The sequence below is a fragment of the Phaethon aethereus genome (assembly GCF_964289735.1).
Source record: "Phaethon aethereus genome assembly, chromosome: 16".
Lineage (NCBI taxonomy): Eukaryota > Metazoa > Chordata > Aves > Phaethontiformes > Phaethontidae > Phaethon > Phaethon aethereus.
In genome coordinates this window covers 10,410,293-10,435,317 of record NC_138592.1, presented here as the reverse complement: position 1 = coordinate 10,435,317, position 25,025 = coordinate 10,410,293, and the positions used below count along the sequence as shown (strand labels likewise).

Below are 25,025 nucleotides of genomic sequence, written 5' to 3'. Positions count from 1 at the left end.
AAAAAACACCACAACTCCCTATCTCACTCCCCAAATCACACTCTGAAATATGCAAATTCCTGGCTGATCCAGGGAAACCTTTAGGGGTAGGTTTCAGAGAAATCTTACATACTATTTTTGTTCAAAGTGACCACAATGATACTCACTGTAACACTCTCTTTGCTTTTATCAGCTGAACCTTCCTTTTCCTTAGGGGTGCTGGCTGTTTCTGTGGGTGTAGGCTGCACACTTGAACTGGGCTGAGATGATTTATTTAATGTTTCTGTGCTAATTTCAGTATCTGTTTCTTGCTGTGTTGCAGTAGCTAAAATAAAGGCAAAAAGAGAAAGTAACCGCTACTCATGTGCGCCAGTCCACAGTTGCTTTTTACAGGCACATCTGCACCCGTGCAAATGAAGAACATTGAGTCACTGCGTATTGCACCCACCCTAACCGCCTCAGCTGTGAAACAGGCAACCCATTACCTGACTGTGTGCAAGATTTCATATGCTCTGGCCAGTGAGCTTGTTGGCAGGGATAGTCACAGTAGCTAGTATTCCAACAGCAATAAAAAATGGCCTCTTTCTTGCAGTTAGCACACCACTGCTTCTTTTTAGTTTCATCCACTGCTTGCTGCTTTTCCAATTCCAGCTGCTTCTTCACCTCAGCAATCAAACGATCTCGTTCTTGTTCTAGACTCTGACGCATTTCAGCCATTGTCAGTTCTACTCAAAATGCAAAGAAAGAGCAGTTTTGCATTTTCTGCCCCCCAACAGCAAGGCACAAAACAGTAATTTTCATGAGTTTAAAGACAACGTGAAATTAAAACTAACAATCAAAATATTCCCTGAGTTTGGGCATCTCTGTTTCATACCTACTCAACAAATGAAAGTCTTCCATCTTCTTTTCTTATCCTGGCACCATGATTTTTACCCTTAACCATTAACTTCCATCTGTCTTAACAGTTTAGTTCTAGATGTCCCACAAAGGATCAGAATTCAGGTGTACTAGGTGCAGCATAAACACAAAGAGGATGTGTGCAGCTGCTGCTGCTAACATACTTTGTCTTTACAGGCCCAAACTTTTGTTCCGCTCCAATATTCAGAAAATACAGAGAATTATATTTCTTCTCTTGTCTCAGAAATAAGTTAACAGTGACAATTGCTCATTGTGCTTTGGTTTCTTTACAAAGAAAAACGTGAAAGTTCCAAGAGGGACACTGACAAAGTTGTAAAAACTCATCACTACATGAATAAAGCTGTAAATTTGAGCCTTACTTCAGGATTGCTCCAGGAGCCACCCACTATTAATGCAGTTATAAATTGATACCTCAGTGACTATGAGTGAGAGGACTTGACAGGATCTTCAAGAAAGTGCGCAAATACAAAGAAAGCATTCTAATTCTAGCCACCTTGTCTCAGGATGAACCTTTGGGTCTTCTGAACAACTCTGAAGTTGACACCTTTTCAAAACACCATTGAAGGTGTCTATTTCAATCAGTAGCTTAAGACTGGTGACAAAGGGTTTAAAGGATTTTTCTTTTATTTCTGAGCACACCCAGACATTCAGTTCTGTGAGTTGCAGACGAGTTGCTACCATACCCAAGTATTTCTGAAGAATGCTATGACTGGACTGCTGCAGTGGAAAAACTGGTCTAACCTGATTTGAGAGAGCAAAATGTTACTAACAAACCAAAGACATGAGTCTGAATAAGGAGGTATTCAGCCCTTAATTCACTTCGATTCCAGATGTGCTCTGCGAAGAGAGTGTCAAAAAGTGGATGAGGACACTGTATTACACAGTCCTAAGGTTGTGTGGACTGCATGTAGCTTAAAGGAGACTTGGTGACACAACTGCAACCTTCTTCCCACAGTCAGTGTATTAAAAAGATAATTTAAGAGGAATCATGTTTTAATCGTGGTTTCCTTTCCTGTCCAAATGGTTGAGTGAATGCAGAGATGAAAATTCCCCCTCCTGGGAGGAATATTCTTTTATCTGTTTAAGGTAGTACTTTGGCTTTTTTTCACCAGCAGTCTGGCACCAAGATTGAGTCAAGGTTGTGTAGTCACTTTAAGTAATTAAATAAGCATATACACCAACAGCTGATCTGAACCAAAATGCCAGCTAAAATCTGCAAAGATACCAGAGGAAGCAGGTTCCCCCAGTAGCTATATTAACAGAACCTGGTTCATATGAGAATTGGTATGAAATAATCAGCATAAGATATCTCATGAAGAGGGATTATCCAATGATGCATAAAATAAAGTTATTCTGACCTATCAAAAGCTCTCTTTGGCCTAAATTTGTCTCGGAGGGCTGAACACCTGTTGTTTACTATGCACAGATAAAGTAACTTTGTGTACATACGCAAAAACACGTCCACTAACATCAGCGCAGCGCATTACATGAGGTTTGCTGTCCTTCTCTTTGACAATTTGCAGTATCATATGATGAAGGCAATACATACTACAAGCATTTGGATTTTCTGTTTAGGACAAAACCTGACACACTATTTTGGACTGCCATTTTCATACCTAGATTATGCTTCATTTCTGAGAGTTCCTGTTGATGTAACCATTGAAGTTTTTCTATCTCAATCCTCAAACGTCGAATCTAAATATTAAAAATTTAATAGTTAGTAATAATAAACAGGGTGCAGTGTATAATACATAATTATTATACAGAAATCATGCCCAAAACAAAGAGCCTGATCATCACTTACATCAAGGCTCCTTCATATTAATGTCACGACAACACCATAGTAAACCCAAAACCAAAGTCTGAAGTATTCTAAATATTTCTTTCCTTATCATAAAAACTACAGGACTGTTTGAAAACAAAAAGCACTTCTATTAAACTTGCTCTTGCTTCCACTGAAATTCATGGAGTCTCAAATTTCTCTGACTGGAATTGAAAACCTATTTTTCAGTTTTGTTTGCATTTATTAGTACGTTTATTTTATTTTATTTTTTTTTTTAAGTAGATGAGGCTTAGGAAAGCAAGTTTTTCATTCACTGTGGATTGGGAATACAAATATCGTTGCGCATCATCACATAACTGTGACTTCCTTACTTTTATTAAAACAAGAAAACAATCATCACAACTTTAACTCTGAGCTTTATTATTCACACTCATACTTAGTTTACACTGTTTAATCTACTTTTCCCAAGTTTAAAGAAAACACTTAAGAGATACTAAGTACTACCTTTGGAGACAATTAAAAGCAATGTATAGCATTTCATAAAAAATGCAAAAAGTATTAAAGTGTTTTTTAAAATAAGTATTAAAAACTACGGTCATAATCACATAACTGGAATAAGCTACTGCACTATAAGTAAATTAAAATCTTCCTCCTCTGGTGGACAAATACATGTTTTAAAAAAATTATATTGTCAAAAAACCTACTTCATTTCTGATTTTAAACAAGGTGACACAAAACTAAATCCTTGACAGAAGCTTTAAGGATCAGGGCTTGATGGCTTACTGCTTATCTTACTGAGCCCATCTGATTTTTTTTTTTTTTTTGGTGTTTTTCTCTACCACTATAATCATTACTTCTAAAACAGCATATATAGTTAGGATCTCTGGATCCTAGATCTAGATGGTACTTTTCTATGTAAAAATACTATTTTCCAACTTTCAAAGTTAAAACACAAGCAGTGTTGTTGTTTTTTTTTAATCTTACACTAACCTCAGCTATTGTACTTCCAGTAGTATTTTTTGAAAGATCATTATATATTTCAGTCATTGTTCCTTTGATGGCATCCATCATCTGAAAGACAAAAAAAATTCTTTTATATATATTTTAATAAGATACCCACTTTCACTTCCTTTCAACCACGCTAAGGTGAACTTTTGTTACTATCAACAATGCCCCATATCTCTCAGTATATTTATCTGGGTCTACTTTTAGAGGAACTACTTTTCCAAGAAATTGCCATTGATATAATTTACAAACAAAAAAAATTGTAACCATGAGTCTGGGGAAGAAACTCAATACAACAAAAAACCCCACAACAAAAAACCCCCCACATTTACTGACATTGCTGACCACTGACAATCCCACCAAGACCATATGGTTGAGTGAGAACACTGAAAGTCAAGATTAATTCTAGTGCTTTTAATGCCTCGGTAGTCAACTTTATTTCCTAACAGATATATATTCACCTTGATTTTTTTAATTTAAAGATCTAAGAGAGTATATGAAAAGCTAATGTCCCATCCCTCCCTGTGACTATTACAAGTACTACATCACATCTTCTCTTTAACAACTTAGCTTCTGTTTTAATACACGGATACACACTTACGACAAGTTACCATCTGATGAAGCTATACAGTGTTTTAAAACAAAAGGACATTTTTGTGTATGTATTATTGGACACAGATGAAGAAATATTAATGTTTACTGTACAGATGGTGCTGAGGGGATATCTACACCTTTAGGAGACAACACAGAAAACGTTCCAAAACACAATGCAATGTAAATACGAAGCAGCAATGCGGCAACAGGAGAATGAAAGGGTCTAAAGTAGCTGAGCAGCCGAAGCCTGTCATGTACACACTCTGGCTTGGAATGGCAGCATTCAGCCAGCTCTAAAAAGATGGTTCAGTGCTCTCGTCAAAGTCTAGCTGTTCCCACCCAGTAGAATGAATTTGCAACATAGGACAACCTGAAAGTAAAGTTATTTCAGAATCTGAAATGTCAAAAATGTGAACGTTCACTTCAAAATAAAATTTCAAGAAAACCTTGCTCAAGAACTTACTTTGCTGGTATATTTAGCAATATCTGCAGCCACATCAGCTGAAGCTGTTGCAATTGGCAAGTCTGTATTAATTGAGGAAGAAAGTGTACTTGCAGATCCAGAACTGGTAACCATAGAAATAGGCTGAGTACTTGTAACCAAGGTTATAGTGGATGTGGAAGTGCTCTGGGTGATCTCTTTTTGCTGCACAGCTACGAAAAGAGAACATACAGCAGAGCAATCACATAAACAATTAGGAAAATAAATAGGCAACCTTCTAAAATGTCTAACTTAAATGCGTGCACCTAACCTTTTCAAAGACCTACATTATTTATACAAGAGTGCCATTTGATCAATTAATTATTCAGTGCCCAGCCACTGAACTTGTAAGGCTTAAAGGTAATGAAGCAAATATATTTTTGAAACTTACTATTTTAGACCGGCCAATGCAAAAGTCTCCCTCAGATCTGTATTCCTCCCATTTTGGGACTTTTCCATCTCACTTTCTAACCTCTCAATCTGGAGAACTCCCAGGTACTATCATACATATGAGCAGAAGTTAGACTTTGACATTTTCATTTGCCATAATTTTGAAAAATATTATTGAATTTCTTTTCTTTTTGCTTTGCAACACGGTTTAGTGAGCCACTGTTGAAGAAAGCCTACTTTAGTAATACTTCCTGGTGTTATTCCCATTCTTTTGTTATTAATGGTACTAATTATTATTACTGTTGCAACATGTTTAATATACATATATCCAGATCAACATTAGCCTTTGGTTGGCTGCAGAGCAAGGAATGCAACATTAGGTTAACTCATTAATGCAAAGAAGTTATTCATAGTGTTAACTTAAACAGGATAAGAAAAGATCTCTCATCTTTGGTCAATATTTCAAGTAATCTTAAACAGTGGGTAATTAAAAAATGAAAGTACAAATCAAAATGCAAAGACCCTCACCTTTTCATCCCTAATGACTTATCTGCCTTAAGTATTTAAAAAAATATATTTGGCAGGACACACACAAAATACTTTTCAATCTCTTCTTAGTGATTCATATTATAAAAGATGTCTTCATTACCAATATGCTCAAAACATGAATTACTGAAATAAGTTATTCATATTTATCTCCGTGTACTATATTTTTGTTTATGCCAATTCAGTATACAAGAAAGCTATAGATTTTATAGTTTTCATTTCATATATTTCTAGAATATAATATTTAAGATGGAATATGGCTATGATGTGCTCAATAGTAAACGTACTGATAAAATAAACCTGTAGGCTGAACATTTAAAGTTCAGCCCATTAAGCCCATTATTAAGCTCTTATATTAAAGCATGATTTTCTTAAAAATAAGATTCACCAAGTTTCACATTTGTTTTTCTCACTGAATATTTCTGTATGAAATTTGTGCAGTCAACAAGTAGACAGATACCACTTCTTCAACACTTCTTCAACGACAGTCACAAAAGCAGTTTGGGACCAGAAAAATATGCCTCTAGTAAACATTTGTATGTGATCTATTACCTAAATCTCTCTTCTATATAAAATTACTGGCTTGCCAGCAAAGTGAGCTGAATGGAGAATATCAATTCATCAGGCACACCAGTATTTATTTATTAACTTGAAATTACAAATGAAGCCAGATTTGTATCTGTTGCAGTTCTGTGAAGAGAAGCAACAGAAGCATGGGCTTATATTATCACGTGCCTACTACTAGCAAAACCTCCATCAATGGGATGGTAAGAAAACAGTTGTGAAAACATTATAAAATGCTGTGGCTGTCTGCTCAGTAAACTAGCATCAAAGTCTTGTTAAGAGTTACACAACAGGGATTTCAAAAACAAATGTAGCCTGGTTAATTTAATTGTTGTCAAATGAAAAACCATACAGATCAGCTTGTCAGATAAAACTGGATCCAGTTTGTAGATATCAAGGTGATAGTGGTAATCATACAAGTGGAATAGTTAATGGTTTTATCATATAATCTAGAAAATAATTCAGTTCACTCTCCCAAATCTGTGATGGCTAAGAATGGCAAAAATATTTATACAGATATACACACAAACTTTTTGTCATTAAAATAAGGAGATACAACTCTAAATACACACCAGAAAGAGCAGGTATGGTGAGTAAGTTGTTGTATTTTAAAGTCACTTATCAGAGTAGAACCACACTTTGAGATTTTGTTTATATGGAAGAACTCCTGGTTGGGCAGCCTTGGAGCACTGAGATCACTACTGGGGAATTATGGCATCACAGGCACATTGAGTTAGAAAGTGTATACCTTTAACTGCTTGTCTTGTCTGATATCTTGTCCCTTGAGAGGACTGAGGTTGCTGTGACTGAGACTGCTGGCTCTGCTGCTGTTGCTGTCTCTGCACCTTCTGCATGTGCCATTTCTGAGAAGACGTCTGAAATTTATTTGAAGAATTCCACACTACACGCTGCACAGCAGGGGCAGTTTCCTTAGGCAACAGAGGCCTCTGCTTTTTCACAGGGCTTCCAGTGGCTGCAGACGGAGCACTAACAGTAGAAGCACTAGTAGTTGCTGTCACACCAGCTGGTGGAGTCTGGGCTGCAGAGCGCGTAAGTACTGGAGTTTCTGGTAGAGGCTGGGTGCTTGCACTGGAAGAAGGTGGAGTTTTACCTACAACTAAACAAACAAAATGCAATGCCAGCTTTTCACCAACACCTCTGATTCAGAATTCTCCATCTAATTTTCGGAAGAGCCAATGCACCTTCAAGTCTACTTCAAATCATTTTTCTCAAAAGGTAATTGATATTGTACAAGTAAACTCATTTCAGTCTAGTTGAAGTTGGTGGCAATTCAGAAGCGTCAGTCATTAAGCAAAACAAAACAAAAAGTACAAAACCCAGAAAAACCAGCCTGACCTCCTTCAGAAGCTGTGTGAGAGATCAGCATTTGTTTGGATGTTTCTGGTTTACCACTTACACCTGTCATCCCAGTTTCTTCCAGGAGAAAAAAAAAAAACAGTCAAAGCGAGCAATGACTTAACAATAACTCAAGGAATAGCATACTAAAAACCTTCCAAACAAAGGTGAACTGACACTGACAACCAAATATACAGTGTATTTAAGATCTCTACGTTTAGTTGAAAATTTTCCAGAGTTTATAGTTGACTGTTTGACACATCAGATCAGTTTAGGAACTGGATAATTCTCCCAAAGCCGCAGCCAGGAAACACACATCTGAAAGAGAAGACTGCTGCATTGACCAGTTTCTGGAAAGGGGGCAAAGACCTTCAGATTTGCATGCATCAGATCTCTTTTCTGGACCAAGACATTTTAATACCTCATAGCCACAAGTACAGGTAGGGGCCTTGGAATCATGGACAGGACACAAATGGTGTTTAGAATATAGTCTAACTATATTTAAATACATATTTAATATATTTATTAATATTTAAATATTTAAATCCACTTTTAATTTCACTCAGAATAGGTATTATTCCTTTGCTTCTATATCAAAGTAAAATTTTAGGATTACTTATTTCAACCATCACTGGTTTAGGCCACTAGTAATACATGAATCAGTGGTTCTGGAATTCGTAAAGTTGCCTTGCTTAATAAATTTTTAAATAAAAAAGAATCAGTCAATATAAATTCCCCCAAATTACAATTCTGTTTTTAGTTTATAAGCCTATTTTCTTTATTATCTCATAACATTTATCCATTAAATCCCATTTTAAGATTCAAAATTCAGAAGCATTAAGTTGTCTTCTAAAGTTGCATAGTTAACCGACTGAAAACATTGTCTTAAATAAAATGATTGAGCCAACATGCTATAAAATATAGACAAGAGAAAGCTACTGAAAAATATTTTACTCTGGTTTCCTATTTTGTTTTGTCAGAAGACTAACATGCAGAATAAGCTTAGCAAAACCACTTTACTCATTATTTGAGATTGCTTTTCTCTTTTACCAACACACAGAAACAAAGAACAGTATCTCAGGGACAATAGGTGTGATTTAGCTGTGCTTTTGATTATTACTGAGAGCATTTACATTGATTTCAATGGGCCCTTATGCAATTTGTATGTTTGATAAGTTCCGACTTCTTTTGGGAGGTCTATGGAAATTTAAAGATTCAACTGAAAGTCACAACAATTGCAAAATAAATTCTACATTTGTCACAGAACAAATATTATGGATATTCATAGTTCTATGCTGCTGAAAGGAAACTCAATGAAACTTATTTTGAAATTATAATGGGGACTTTTTTCATAGCCACAAAGAATGAAAAATTATTCCTAAAAATTGGTTTAGTACAGATATTTTTACCTTAATGCAAAAATAAAGGTAACAACTCTGGCTTCATTAACAGCTCTACAGAATAGAAGGAAAAAAAAAAAAAAGGAAAGAATTTCATCCTACCATCTTGTTTAGGAGGAGGTTCTTTAGATTCTTTCTTGGTTTTCCTTCCTTCACGGCCACAATGATCATCTCCTAGATCGATGACAAGTTCACTCTCAGAATCAGAGTCCAGTCCTAGATGCACAGTTGGAGAGTCTGTTTCATCTTTACCTTTCAGTTTTTCTTTTGCAGGATGCTGTAAACTTTTTCCCTTTTCAGAAAATTCTTTTTCAGTGTCTGTAACTGTCTTGTCTTTGACCAGGTCATCTGTTTTCTCCAATTCTGGACTTGTGCTTTTAAGTTCCTCCTTGTCTTCATTCTGTGCTGGTGCCTTCAGTTTTTTTTTCAAGCTCAATGATTCTTTGTCACTTCTTGTACCTTCCTTGTCCTCTCCATCTTCTTGATCGTTCTTTGATTTCTGATCCTCATCACTATATTCACTGTCACTGGTGTCAGATTTTTCAGAATCTTCAGAGTCACTGTGTTCTACTGCGGTATAAACAGCTTCAGATATTTCATTTATTCCTAATTGTGGGGAGGAAAGTACATTCCATGCTGACATCAGACTGACTGACATTACCAAAAAAAAAAAACCCACCCTCTATATACTGGAACAAATTGTATACATACCATTATCTTAACTGTCAGTCCTTAAGCTATAAACACTTCCCTTAGTGCCCTGTCTCAATACCAGAATGTATAAGGATTACCTTCCACATACTCCAATTCATATTATTATTTCATTCAATGGCCCTCCTTTCACTGCTTTTTTTCCACTACTGTGGAAAAACTACTGCAAGCTGTTTTGTTCAACCCAGGACCCAATGCTGGCAAATACAAAGAGGAATTATTTTTATCCACAAGAAATCACCTTAAGATCAGTAACACTATTCACTTGATTAAAGTTACTTACATGATGTTTGCAGAATCAATTTTAGACTGCATAAGTTTTATGAGGAGAATCTCTGATTTTTTTAGTGTCTAGAACATCTTTAATGCAGTGCTAGACGACACTAACGTTTCTAACAGTATTCAGCTCCTGTGTGACTAGATATACCAATTTGTGCCACTGACATAAGTTAGGTACAATTCTTGACTTTTTCAATTTACAAAGCAAATAGTAAGACTATAATTCTGTCATACTATCTACATCAGAATGGTACAAAAACAGATTAAAAGATGAAAGCTTTTTGACAAAAATTTGAAACATCAGGTCTCGCTGTATTTTAAATTCAGTGCATTCTACTTGCCTCAAAGAGTTCAGATATCCTCCACTCTTGTTTTAATGCATAAAATATTTAAGGTTTTACTAACTGAAAACTTCTTTTGAACTCCAACTCAAAATTTCCTCAAGGACATCCTTTCAGATGTCTATCGTATTCTTGAAATATACTTACCAAGTTGTGCTTTACAACTCTCTATCGTCTTGTCAAGATTAAGCTGGAACCTACTACGTATCTGTCGTTTTGGTGAAATGAGTTGCACAGGAGTTGTCTGCTGTTGGACTGACTCACTCAACTCCTTCAGATCCATCTCAGCTTTGCTACGATCTAGAAAAAGAAAAAGGAACTAAGAAAAATATTTTACAACAAGAGATCACTATCCAGATAAGACAAATTTCATTGAGTAACAATGCAGACAATCTGAAACATATTTCACTTATTTCATAATTATGGGCTAAGTAAAAATTCTAAAATTACCTTAGTACAAACAATGGATTCTTCCTCTCTGACACCATACATTTTACATGCAAAACACACGCATTAATTATGTGGATGTCTTCTCTGTCAATGTGAAATTATCAAGAAATCGTCATTCAGGTCTGTAAGCTGTCCTACAGCAGTTCTGGTAAGCTACTGCTGTTATTTACTACTGGTAGTAATATTTTCACAGAGAAAATTAACTAGGAATAAAAATCCTTATAGTTACTATTTAAATTCAAAAGATAAATCATGAGAATAGAAATAAAAATGTGGATTGTTACACTAGATAGATTAATCAATTTAAGAAAAAATGATACTTTTTTTTTTTTTTTTTACACTATCAGAGTAAAGAATTTTTACTCTGAACCACACAGGTCTGTCTGCAAGGAGTACAGACTACAATGCTAATACTGTCTTAGCAACTAAGTTTTGCATTTTTGCTTTGATTTTTCAATTGCAGAGGTTATATTTCTGTAGCATAGTTCTACCCTTTACTCTTTGCAAACAGTACTGACACTCATTTATTAGTGCTCAGGGCACTAAATCAGTCCAGAGTTAGTTGCTTGTTTTGGGGGGGAGGAAGGGGACATGAAGAAGGGGAAAGGAAAGGAGAGAAGAATTAGGTTGGCCAGTTTAGCTCCTTGAACTGGCTCATGGTAGGATCAAGAGAGCCAATGCCATATGGCAGAAAAGGACAGAGGTCAGGGAGAAGACAAAAGGCAATTCTGGCACAATGCGCATTTGTGCTTCATTTAGAGTTTCATTCCATAGCTGTTGAAGATGTCACAGTATTGCCTTACTTTAACACAAACAAAACCCCCCCCCCTAAATTTACAGTATGTTTTTGTTAATGTACAACTCGGAGAAAATGGAAATAAATACAAAGGGCTGAGCCAATGATTCCTCTGACCAGACAGTCTTTACAAGTTTGAACTTAATATCAAGGTACATTCTACATTTAAAATCTAAGAGCCATAGTACATAATGACTTGACTGAAGTTCAGTAGTACAGTTGTCTCAGTCAGGCTTGGCCACTCTATGTCCTATCAGGTTGCAAATAGGATCTATATTACAGACAGAGCAAGTACAGAAGGAACCATTCAAGTATTCATGCAGCTTTTGTTTACTGCTAAAATAGCAGTTCCTCATCTCTTCCTAGAGAGAGGCAGCAACTTGTGTTGTGCAATACCACAAGCCAAATACACAGGCTGTAATTTGGATCATCCTGGCTTGTAACATATATGCATTACAGCATACACAAATTCAGTCTAAGTAACATACAATTGTCCTTTCTAGTCCCAGAGGAACGGTCATTAAAGTAATAATGAATTTCACACTCCTCATGACACATATTCATACTGGAAGAGACTAAATATAATCCAAACTCCGTCACCTTCAGTGCAACACAAATTTTGAAAATAAAAATGAAGGTCCTATATCGCTTAAGTACTTTTGAAAAAATTGTTCCTTGTATTGGAAACATTAACTAAATTAGGTTTCTTCTTCCTGTGCTAACTACGTCAACCAATCCACACTAATTCCATAGCAGTAATGGTTATATCACCATTTGATACACCATACAGAATTTGATTCAAGGCCTTCATAGCCTTAGTTAACTACAAGGCAGGATGGGAACAGAAGAAAAAAGTGGAGAATGAGGGAAGATGAAGATGAGACATTATAATACCTCCCCAGGGAACCCTACATCCTAATGAAAAGAAGTATGTATGAAAGAAGTCCTGCAATCCAAATTTGTCTATCTAACCTACAAGGAGGTCTCACTTATCTGGATCTCTGACCTGTATCATTTATGTCAAAGTATTAGGAAAAAGAAAACAGAGCCAAAGGGCAGACAAGCCCATTGTGGAGAAATCTTCAAGTTCTCATCTCCAAAGTCTTCTTTTTCTCATTACCGATCTAAAAATTTTCACTCCTTACTTGGTCAAACTTGTTGTTCTATCTTTTCTGCCTCTGTTATACAAGGACAGGTCCTATACTATCAGGAATATGTATTTTTTCCAAGCAATCTGTGTATAAGTTGGTCATTCACACCTCCACTTTTCAATTTAGCCAATCTGCCACTAACAACAGATAGCTTATTTCCATTATTTTTCCCTCCTCATTGACGAAGGACAATCACAGAGTTCTCCTAGTATTCTGCTCAAGGTACATAAGTGTCTTTGTTTTCTGGACTTTCACTTTTGTTTTTTCAGAAAGAAACCCTGTTCACATTATGTATGATAATGAGACACAGTAAGTCATATCTGAAAACCATAGGATTCACAGATGAGTCTATGTCTGGCACAGTTGACAGTAGTAAATGAAAAAGGGTTGCCATTTTCATTCCTATCAACAAATAGTATCTTTAGCAAAGGAAATTCCCCTAAAGCTGAAAAAATAACTGATATTCTACTTGAAAACATACTAGCTGTTCGTTAATGTTATTGCTCATGGACCACAGCATCAGATTTTCCAATCCACACTTTTTATTCAAAATATTCTATGCTCCTGCTGATGTCTCTCATCTGTGGCTCAAACAACTGCAGCACTACAAATTTCTCAACATTTTTCCAAATGTATTGTCACCTCAGATAAGATAACAAAACAGCTGCAGCGCAGCGGAAGAAATTAATTCTATGGTTATGCCCACACAGATAGATTAACACACTAAAAAATATACTTGTGAGCTTGTATCCAGAATTGGAATATTTGTAACTTACTGAAAATATGAATTCAGCATTTGAGCTCAAGCCTTCCTAAAGTATTTGGCTAACACCAAGGTGCAGAATCCTGTTTCTCCACGTAATATCATGTGGAGGTAAAAAGTGGACAGAACTGAATCAGAATACTCACAGGATCACAGCATGACTGAGGAAACTGATTTATATCCATTTGGCTTTTAAAACTATTTTACAAACTTAGTACTTAACTACTCCATCTTTCAAAATTCCACAATCCCAAAATGTACTTCTAGGGAGTTTTAAGACATCTGCTAATTCCTTTCATCCATCTATCTCCCTAGAGAGGGATGGTCAGTGAGGAGGTGATGTGAAGGCAGCAAGAGAAAAGAAGCCCTAGTAAATCCCAAACACCACAAGAAAACCTTGCCGGAAATTCACTCGAGACCAAGGGGTGAAGGGCAGCAGTGTTTATGTAATTACAACCTTTAGAAACTTACCTACTGTTTAGAAACATTCATTTGTACAGTTCAGCTAAAATAAGAAAATCATCCTTTAACTATTCCCTTTTATCAACAAGAAGAAACACTAACAGGAATTTTCATTTATAAACCAAAGAACAGCATATTTGATGAAACAATAATTACACATATACCTCATTTAAAGCCCCTTGTTCATTTAATGACACATACAAGCAAGTTTGTTCATATTATATTGCATTGACACCACTGTAATTTATTCAGCTATAACAGTATTAGGTTTCCAAAGGTCAAGACTAACCAAGATTAAGATTCAGAATGCTTCCTGGAGTGGAAGTTCTTTCTTGCTTAGCAGAAATTGGCGTTGATGCTTGAGGAGAGAAAGGTTTGGGGCTGCCTGACAAGCTCCCTGCTTGACCGGTTCTTGTTGGTGCTGGAGATGCTGAAAAAGTACCAAATTCATAAAGACAGATTTTAAAATAATCACAAGAAAACCATATCTACTGCAACAAAACAGCTTTTAAACCTACACAAGCAGGGAAAGGATTTTTGTTAATAATTTCAACACTGTGTTATACCTCCATTGTAAGTTATAACTATGCCTCTAACTTTAGTTTAATAACGAAAGAAATTGTAAGGAAAATAGTATTACTGCAGCTATATAGTTGGGCCAAATGTGTACTTACTCTCAAAACCACTCTGTTCACAATGACAGAAAGTTTCTAGCTTTCGAGATTTGGTTGTTTTAGATGTTAACAAGTTCTAACACACTAAATTGCTACCTATTTTAGTTCAGAAAACCCCACCTACCCCATTTTCTAGCTACATTACCAAGTACAAATCATAGTAAGTTTAATCAGTACAGCTGGAGATCGGTGACCAAATGTCACTGATAAGGTAACATAATATTCTAATTTATACAGAGTTTAAACAAAATCCTGTGCTCTGAGTCTTTAAAGTCTCAATGAAATAATGGTTCAAACACAAACTTCTGGGAACAGCTAAACAGTCTAGAAAGGGAAACATCTGCAGGCCATTACCTACAAAAAAAGGATGACTCATTTTTGTCAGCAAGACACCAGTTTCTATCTGTTGAATCTCTGCTTACATTCTCTTAAATTCGCTCTGAAAATGTCATCCTAAACTCAATACTGGACACTTTTTCTTCCCCAGTACACACAGGACTGTCTATGTATTTTCAGATTTCTACACAGTAGCAACATCTGCTGTTTCAGTAACTGTTTCCAAGTTATTTTCTATAAATCACTCAAAACACACAACAGAGGCATCCAAATAAAAATGTTCTTGTCTAAGGATAGTGCAGTCATGCTACTTGAAATATTTTTTTAGAGCAAACAAGTGATTTCATCTACATTTGAATTGATACACACAGATTCCAGTAATAGGACGTCTAAGTTTACACATAAAGTAAGTATTACACAAGTCAGCATTTGTAACAATATACAGGTAGAAATGCCAGGTGGGAAACTGAATATTCTAGTTTAACTGCTGTTAAGTCCAATCCAGCATTTCTATGCCCTAGGATAGAGGATAGTAAGACCTGAGGAAGAGTTGGAAAATTTCCCCAGAATTGCTGTGATAATCAAGAATCCAGAATAATAGGATAACATCTGTCAACATCTTTTATCTTTATCTGACAAAATAGCTTTAATGTGACTTTCCATTATTATCTCCACTACTATGAAAAAATAATAATGTGGTATAATAAAAGATCTACATTTTAAGACGCAAACAGTACCTGTTACCTACATCTTATGTATAAAAGCTGTACACACATAGATACATAATAATTTATGTATAAAATGAATTATTCCTTTTGACATGCTACTCTACTGAAAAATCCAAGTATTTTCATATATTTAAATTCACACAGTTACTTTGTCGTCACTTTAAGATGGACAGGATCAATCACAAGACACTTTTGTACCCAAAGGTAGTTTCACAACCCAGCCTTTATTGGCTAGAAAGAATAAGAGTATAATTAATAAACAAATAAATAAATAAATGGCATTTTATCTAAAAACTGCAATGGAACATATTGATTGAGTTTTCTACACAAAGACATCCTTTCACCTAAACCAGAGTTTTTAAAAACTCACATCAATTAATATACTGCATCATTTTTTTCAGATAGCAAGGAACTTTATCTTAGGTTTTTTTCATCCATAAAAGAAAGTAGTTTTCCTGAGTGCCACAAAATTAGCTAGCATTTGACTACATTATAAGTCTGAGAAGCCCAAAATCTCTATTCTACACTCCTTTTTCTCTTTATCCACTCTGCCTATGGAACTGCAGTTTTACCATATTTTAACTATACAGTTGGGAACACTATAAATTAAGCTCATTGCCTTGAAAAAGAGCTATCAAATTTTAAATAGAATACGTCCTAATCAAGACTACTATTTTCTATTTACTTCCACTCTCCATTCATTTTGATAGTTACAACTACATTCTGCTATTTAAACTGAAGGTTTTTGTCACTTTTCAAGAGTATTTATTCCTTCTCAATGTGACAGAAAGAACTGTTATTTCTTATCTGTGATACTGAAAATTTCTTCATAAAATGAGTCATAATACAGTCTGTCTTTAAAAAGTACATGGAATAAAACTAGTACATTAACCAAATGCAAAGTCCTGTACCCTCTTTTTTTTTTTACCTGTATTTTTCTCAATAAAGTCCATGGATTCTTCACTGGCACTAAAATGACTGGAAGTTGCTTTTTTCTCTGCGTCCTGTTCAACATCAGATCCAGTGTGAACTGATGAGTTTGTACTCATTGGTGACCGTGGCATATCTGTCAACGAAATCCTACGACCAGTACTACTGCTCAGCATAGACTTGCTCATTAGAATCTTGGGCGATGCTGTCATATCAAAGTTCAGTTTGATTTTCTCTTGTTTGTCTGTCTTTGCAGTTCCAGCAGTTGGGTTTGCAGGGTCTAATAACATTTGGTATTGATTGTTGGGAGTATATGGTGTCCGGAAAGGTGCGTAATTAAATACTCCAAATTTTCTACGAATGTTATCAACATAAACCTCCATTTCTTGCATTGCACTATTGAAGATGCTTTTAGTCTTTTTCACAGAAAAAGGAATTTCTTTAGACATGAGGTAGCAATTATTTATTGGAACCCAGGCCCTATATATAAAACAGAAAAAGAAAAGATAATGTAACTACATTTCATACTGTGGACTGATATTGGCAACTTTTGTGCAAATACTAGTTTATTTTAGCCTAATCATAAAGATATGCACACCTCATCATTTCAAAGGACCATCATATTCTTTTAATAGTTTAGTCCTTAGTTAAGTAAATTGCATGTCTTAGATTATCGCTAGCTTATTTTACTCTACCCAGTAACACATAAAACATGAATAAACACTGGTCAAAAATATTCCTAACTAGCATAGTCTATGAAACTAAGACAACCATTGCTAAACAGTCTTTCCATCTGTCATAGTTAAGAGAAAAACATAAAAAGCAGTTCAGGAAAAAAAGACTTCACGAGCGCATTCTTAAAAATATTTTACACCCCATGGCAGGGTGATCAAACTCCTCAAAGCCAGGAAAAGTTCTATCAACAAGTATTGGACAGATTTTATTTATCATTAAATGAGGCAGACTCCAAAACCATGCCTTCCAAGATTCTAAAATATCAGGAACTTCAACCTAATTATTTCATGGCCCTGTACAGTTTAGATTGGTTTGGGGTTGTTTGTTTGTTTGTTTTACGGTACATGTTTTTATAACTGTAGAGATTTAAATTTTCAATTCATGACAAGTCAACTTGTATTCATCATGGCTTTCTCCATCTAAGCAGAGGGTTCACAAATACAGAAAACTTAACTCCTTTAAGAGCAAAACTGGCATTTTCAACACAGATTATATTCTCTATATTTTTTAAATCTACAACTGAGTTTTTATTGACGTAGTGTTTAGACAACATAATCAACTTTATTGGCCTCTTGCTTTAAGAACCTTTAAGAACTACAGTTCTCTGCAGCACAAAACCAGACACAGGAATTAACTTGCATACTCACTGACATTATGTATATATTAATCTTACAAACACATGACTTACATTCTACAGACATCATGTAAAGAAACTAAAACTGTATACGCTACAGTATTATATAGTTTATTAGGGCCAAGGTTCAAAAGTTCTAAGTATTAAGTTATCTAAGTTCAAAAGTATTAGGGCTGAAGTTCAATCCTGTTCAAAAGACAGGATCTAAAAATTCTAAGAGCACAAAATTGCAACAAGAATTTTGTAAGTACAGCCAAAGACATCCTTTGGTTAAATTCCCACCTGTCGTGTTGGCCAAAGAAACGGGCATCAACTTGCCCGTCTTTATCCCTCAGTGCTTTAGCAGGCCAGAATGGAAAGCCTTTGAGTTTAGCCCAGACCAAAGGGTGGGGATTGCTCTAGAGGAAGAGGCAAAACACACAGTAAGAAAATAGAAGCAGTATTATATCAAATCTGATAAACAACATGATTTTTTTTTACTTGTATGTATTACTTAAATTCAATAAAGATCCAACATGTGCAAGGCACTTGCCTAATACAAAATTCCATTTTACTATATACTTCATATATACATAATAAATCCTGAGAGGGCAAAATAATAAAACAAGCAATAGTCAAATGAGAACTGCTAGTTTAATATATTAGTTAGACTACCATAATTCTTAACTTACACAAGGCTCACAAAACCAATTTTCTCGTTTTTGGCAAGCAGCTAAATAACATTCCGGACACACTTCAATTTCATTCATCTGAAAAGAAAAAGCAGTTATTGGAGAGCTCAAACAGAGTCCAAAGCATGATCAGTATTATTATGTCAACATGTCTAGTTTGCTAGCATCATTTTTCCAGAAATTTGTGGTCATAAATCAACATTTCCCAGGTGGCCAAGAAGGCCAATAGCATTCTGGCTTGGATCACAAATAGTGTGGCCAGCAGGACTAGGGAAGTGATGGTCCCCCTGTACTCGGCACTGGTGAGGCCGCACCTTGAATACTGTGTTCAGTTTTGGGCTCCTCACTACAAGACAGACATTGAGGTGCTGGCGCATGTCCAAAGGAGGGCAACAAAGCTGGTGAGGGGTCTAGAGCACAAGTCTTATGAGGAGCGGCTGAGGGAACTGCGGTTGCTTAGTCTCTGGAGAAAAGGAGGCTGGGAGGAGACCTTACCTCTCTCTACAACTATCCAAAAGAAGGTTGTAGTGAGGTGGGTGTTGGTCTCCTCTCCCAAGTAACAAGCGACAGGACAAGAGGAAATGGCCCCAAGTTGTGCTGGGGGAGGTTTAGATTGGATATTTGGAAAAATTTCTTCACTGAAAAGGGTTGTCAAGCACTGGAACTGGCTGCCCAGGGAAGCGGTTGAATCACCACCCCTGGAGGTATTTAGAAGACATGTAGATGTGGCGCTTAGGGACATGGTTTAGTGGTGGACTGGGCAGTGTTAGGTTTACAGTTGGACTCAATGATCTTAAAGGTCCTTTCCAACCTAAATTATTCTGTGATTTACTTGCTGTGAAATCAACGCTCTTTTGACAGACACCCATCTTTTTCTACCCTTGTAACATATGCATTCCAGTTAATACATCAGTCACATTTTTACATCCCTCTTCAGACTGTATCCTCCTGTCATTTATTCCAGTCAAAAAAATACATCCTTTGTTTGGTGTTGTATTTATTCCAGTGATAAAGAATTATTTATCATTATTTCTTCCAGTGGCAAAAATACAATCTCAATTGGGCATTTAATTTCATAACTTATGCAGAACCAAAATTAAAATATTCTACTCCTTATGTTCCTACTATATAAACTAGTTAAGATACTAGGCTCAGGTTATACATGTATTTTGTTCTATTAAGAATGGATAAATTCTCAGAATTTACGTGAATCATGGATATCGCTATGTCAACCCGGGGGTGGAGAAAGCACTTCCATAAATATAAAGGGTCAGGTCATCAGTTAATTTATATCAATGAAATATTGTTCGAATCTATTACATTTAGAATAGCAAGTTTTTGTAATACTAAACCTTATAGATTGCCACTGAAATAACATCAGTGCAAATTATCAGTTAAGATTGCATGCAGTCATTTTTGCATTTATTCAGAGGAATTTCATACCATTACAGCAAAAGAACCACCAAAAATGCATCTATGAACCAGAACATGTGGGTCTCTCTTTCCAACTCCAAGTATTCGTTTAGAAGATAGGCGTCTTGGTGCAGAATCCGTATGTCCACCTTCTTCTCTTCCCTCTCCTCCCACACCACAAGTCTTGATTATAGATAGTGAATATCCTAATGGCAGGCACATTAGCAATGCTCTTGCCAAAAATCATTCTGTAGGCCATAGACATGCATATTTAAACATAAGAAAGCCTACAAAAGTTATAGTTATGCAATACACACATCAGAAAATGTATTATTTCATTCACAAATACATGAAATGGAACACTATAAAAATACAGAACAATTAATTGGGGCACTCATACCTCATGCTCACAGATTTTGATGATGACTTTTGCTGTTTGTGTCAATTTGTGATTTCCTGAGGAAACAATAAAATGTTTTAACCAAGAAAATTGTTATGCTGAAGTTATGATAAAAACCAATGGCTTTTAGATCTAAAAGTTAACATTAAAGACAAAAGAGAACACCTAAAGAGACAATGTAAAACACATATGTATAAACTACCTGCTTGCAAAAGCAGAAGGCGGGCATTTTTCTTCTCAACATAACTTTGTAACAATCTTTAAATGTTGATTTTTTGAAGCCTATTGCAGCCTGCCCACCACTGATACACTTTTTCAGTGAGGGACATGCTGTATGATCTTCTCAATCAGGTCTCCTATAAAGTCCTGCACAATGCAAAACACCAAAGCAACTTGGGGGTTGGAACAAGATAATCTTTAAGGTCCCTTCCAACCCAAACCAGTCTATGATTTTAACTTACTTGAAATTTTTTTACGGTGGAATGAGCACGTGACAGCATGGGCTGTATTTTGTCCTACAGTTTTACGTGTGCCAGTCATTAAATAAAATAAATCTGTTGTGTTTAGGCACTGTGGTCGTTAACAGGAAGACACGTTTAGCATTTGCCAGCTAGAAGTCTACAAATTGTTCTGTGACTTCAATTATTTCAAAGTTTCATATCTGAGGACATAAATACATATTAATACTTACCCCCATTGTAAATAATGCAGTTGTGCAAAATCCATTTGGCATCAGCCAAAAATGCTTCAGTGCAACCGTACATTTTCTTTTTAACATTCTGTAAAGAAAAAAATCAAGAATGCATCAGGAAACAGAAATGAGTAAAAAGTGACAGCTTCTTCTGGAACATTGTTTCCTATCAGTCATATAATTAATAAAACTGACTACTTATTTACTGTAAGACTTATGATTCTAAATACTTAAGAATCTGAAATTCAGGGTATCTTCTAACCACCCTTAAAATGTATGAACTGTCAAAATCAACTCTAAATAATGAATTATTTGGATCAGAATCTTCAACATTTCCAAAAAAAGTGTTAATTTCCTGCAACAGCGTTCCATTTGATGTCTCTGCAGAAAAGAGTCCTTGATTTCTTCTGCTGCCATATTATCACTCCACAGCATTTTTATTTTTTAATTTTTATGAGACACAGAAAAAAATTATTGGTCATAGTACGTAAGACATTATGTTTGGTATTCCAGTCTATCCACTGGCTAAAGTAATTCAATTAGATAAAATCAGCCACATGGTTTTGCTACACCTTTATACCATAAGGACATCAACCTCCACTGTAAGAGCATGGGGAATGACAACTTGCTGTCTCTTCACCAGGTCCTAGCAGAAGAAAGCTCTACAATGCTTCACTCTTTATTAAGCAGTGAAGAATGGAGAACTTCATGATGTGAAACCTTTAAACTATTATTGAACTGAGAATGAAAGTCTCATTATCCACCTCTTGACTGTTTCTTTTTTCCTCTACACCTCAGGTGCAGTGGAGATTACAGTATTTGTTGAAATGGTCAGTAAAATGAGTCTGGACTGACCCCTGCATATACATACACTCAAACGGTCCCAAATTAATGGACCAGTGATCCATTAATAGCTTACAAACATGATGATCAACTGCAAACTATGGTTAATGAAGTCTCCCCACAGGATCATTCCTGGAATTAGATGAATTTATACAGGAGGAAGTCATCAGTGTAAACTTGTCTTTTTCCTACTGTTTTTCCTGAGCATTTGTTATTGGTCCAGACAAACAGTGGACTTGTTCAGTTGGCATACGATGGTTTTCAAGCTGTAATTGAACCGGCAGTTATAATAACCAAAAAAAAAACCCATCAAAATAATTTTAAGCAACCTATCTCACATCAAACACTCCAGAAATCTTACTGATAGCAATCAAATTCAAGGAACCTCTCTCCCTTAGCTTCATACCAACCTTCTCTAATGTACAAAGGTCCATTGGATGAAAGATATATTCTGCATAATCTGGGTGTTGATCCAGTGAAACTGGCTTTTGAAATGGCTCTGTCTGTTAGAGAAAAAAAAAAAATCACACTGCTTATTAATACTGAACAGTTTCATTAATGACACAATACTCATTCATTTTCTAATACTACTTGCAATTATGATGCCAGAGAAAACTCTTTAAAGGCAATTATAAAATTTTGTGAAGTAATAAAATATTGGCAGAACAAGAGGAACTAAAAGGTCTCATTTAACTGATCTTTCATATGCTGGAAGTAAAGAATTGCAAAACTTAACCGTTTTGTAAAATGTACTGTTATTATTTACGGTAGGGGTTTTTTTGTGGGGAGTATCAGATGAGGCTCAACAGATTTTAGTTTTTAGCCAAATAAAGACACTTACTAAATTTCTGATTCACTAGACTCACAAATACTTCTTTTTCAGGCTCTCTTTAGAATCATAACTTTCAAAACAATGGTGGCTTGGTAATGTAAACACATTCAGACTTTTATCAGTGGGACTGTATATTGTATCTGCTAGTGCGGAGGGACTGCAATTCTTGGAACACAACCAATTTAAGTACTCAGGTACCAAAACAACACGTTATTAGTACAATGACTAAAGGGCAAAATATCTCAATAGCATTCATTAAACGTTAGCTTTCTAACCACATTTTCAGAACACTTTGTGAGTTCAATATAAACAGACACTGATGCTTTGCTACTGAAAAGCGGCACTTAAAGCTTCTAATGGCTCCATCTAACAGGACAGTATTTACCATTCCAGAGTAAAAGGATTCCAAGAGCCAAAATCTGTCAGCACTTAAAGAGTAACCTTCCCAGAAACTGCCACTACTGTTCTGCTAAAATACTTACCATAAAGAGATCAGGGTTGCAGAGAGCCATAATTCTGCACAATCTGTTTTTCCAAACATATTTTACTATAACACTGCAGGCACAGAGACACCCTCCCTGCTCCCCTAACTTAGTACACGAACAAGAAAGCAACAGGAGTTAAGACAACCTTTGGTAATTCATCACATCGTATTTTGATTTACTGTTATCTTCACACGTGTGAAAACTAGGCAAGGCTTGCATGGCGAAAAACAAACGACTTAGAAGCAAGAATTACTGGAACAGCTGAACCTTTGAGGCACGGTGATTTTAAGAAGTGAGTCTAAGACAGACACATGGAGATAGGTACAAGCTGGAGAACAGCCAATTTTACCTTCATGAAAAAAATTCATAGAACAGCAGCCTCATATTGCATGAAAGTTAATGGCACAGGTTTTCACCACACTGAGGAAAATTTCTTCAGCATTTTAGAAGTATACAACTAACTTTTGAGGTAACAACAATTTCTACTAACAAATAGAAGCTATGTTTTCAACAGGTATAATGAATAATATAACAGTGTCTTGTGCCTAGGGTTCCTGCCCATATAACTGTATTGGTAAGAGATCATGTCTCATCATTCCCCTTGTGTCTCAGAGACAGCATTGTCCACTTTCAGAGAGTGAGAAACCACCATGTCTCACTGGAAAGCCACATTGTATTTTCATTACACCTACTAAAACTACGTCCAGAAGTTACATCAAAAAACTACATTTTAAGTGCACTCTGGAACAGTCTATACAGCCTAAACTAATCTGTCTGTACTAGGCAGGTGGCAGACATCACAGAAGCTGTCACATACAATCTGATAAAATAAACTAGGTTCATAATCCACAGAAGGAAGCAAAACCCAGGATTACGACAATCATATGATCCAAGCATTAAAAAAAAAATTCCTTACCCCTGGCTGTTTCATTTTCTGTAGTGCAAACTTCAGTAAATATGATAGCTGTTCAATGGTGAGCATTGTCATAGCTTTACTCTGTGTTTCTATGCATTCTGCAACTGTGATTTTCTAAAAGTTAAGATTAAAAAATATTTTGTCAGCAAACATTTCTAGGTAGATTCTTCTCCACTGAAACATTCTATTATTCAAATGGCAGTTAGTAACTATCTTATAAGACGCTAAACATTTCTGATGATGCAGTGTAAGTACTTCAGATGCTTGTTTTACTTGGTTTTTGCTCCGGGTATGTTAATTAAAAAAAAAAAAAAAAGGAAAGAAAAAAAAAAAAGGAAAAAAACCAGAAAATTATCCATCATCTCCAAGACCACACAAAGTAAATGCGCGAACACATAAAATTCCCAAATACAATGCGGGTTTACAGCAACGTGAACAAGTAAGAAGGTCGTCTGGGCTCTAATACAATAAGCGATCAAAGAAAAATAGGCAATAAACCAACTTGCTTTCATTAAAGATACTTTTGAGGCTAATATTCTCTCCCCAGGTATCACTGGAGAGGAATTTTCCTTAGCCCTGCAGAAAAAAATAGTAATAGAATTCCCACTTCTTTATGTAGACCCTACAGTGCAAATTTTTTTTCTTGCACTGCTGCAGAGCTGATCAGCCCACTAGAAGAAGCACAAGCAAAACTAGTCAAAACTGCAGAATATTTTCAGAATTAGAGGTGCCTAATAAAGACACTCTCTGAAATGGTGCCTTTCTCTA

The 25,025-nt window shown here is 35.7% G+C and overlaps 1 protein-coding gene across 1 annotated transcript in view; it reads right to left on the bottom strand.

The window, feature by feature from the left end:
• The window catches only part of ZMYND8 (zinc finger MYND-type containing 8), a gene marked incomplete at both ends in the record, with an annotated part of 50,253 nt that overhangs the window by 4,612 nt on the left and 20,616 nt on the right, over positions 1-25,025 (bottom strand). Inside the window, 16 exons of the mRNA XM_082007165.1 lie at positions 147-304; positions 465-704; positions 2,514-2,592; positions 3,671-3,751; positions 4,743-4,933; positions 7,009-7,377; positions 9,119-9,622; positions 10,495-10,647; positions 14,259-14,399; positions 16,636-17,117; positions 18,289-18,404; positions 18,678-18,755; positions 20,491-20,546; positions 21,182-21,269; positions 22,435-22,527; positions 24,258-24,371. Of these exons, the coding sequence (XP_081863291.1) occupies positions 147-304; positions 465-704; positions 2,514-2,592; positions 3,671-3,751; positions 4,743-4,933; positions 7,009-7,377; positions 9,119-9,622; positions 10,495-10,647; positions 14,259-14,399; positions 16,636-17,117; positions 18,289-18,404; positions 18,678-18,755; positions 20,491-20,546; positions 21,182-21,269; positions 22,435-22,527; positions 24,258-24,371 (2,943 nt within the window). The remainder of the gene's footprint in view (positions 1-146; positions 305-464; positions 705-2,513; positions 2,593-3,670; positions 3,752-4,742; positions 4,934-7,008; positions 7,378-9,118; positions 9,623-10,494; positions 10,648-14,258; positions 14,400-16,635; positions 17,118-18,288; positions 18,405-18,677; positions 18,756-20,490; positions 20,547-21,181; positions 21,270-22,434; positions 22,528-24,257; positions 24,372-25,025) is intronic.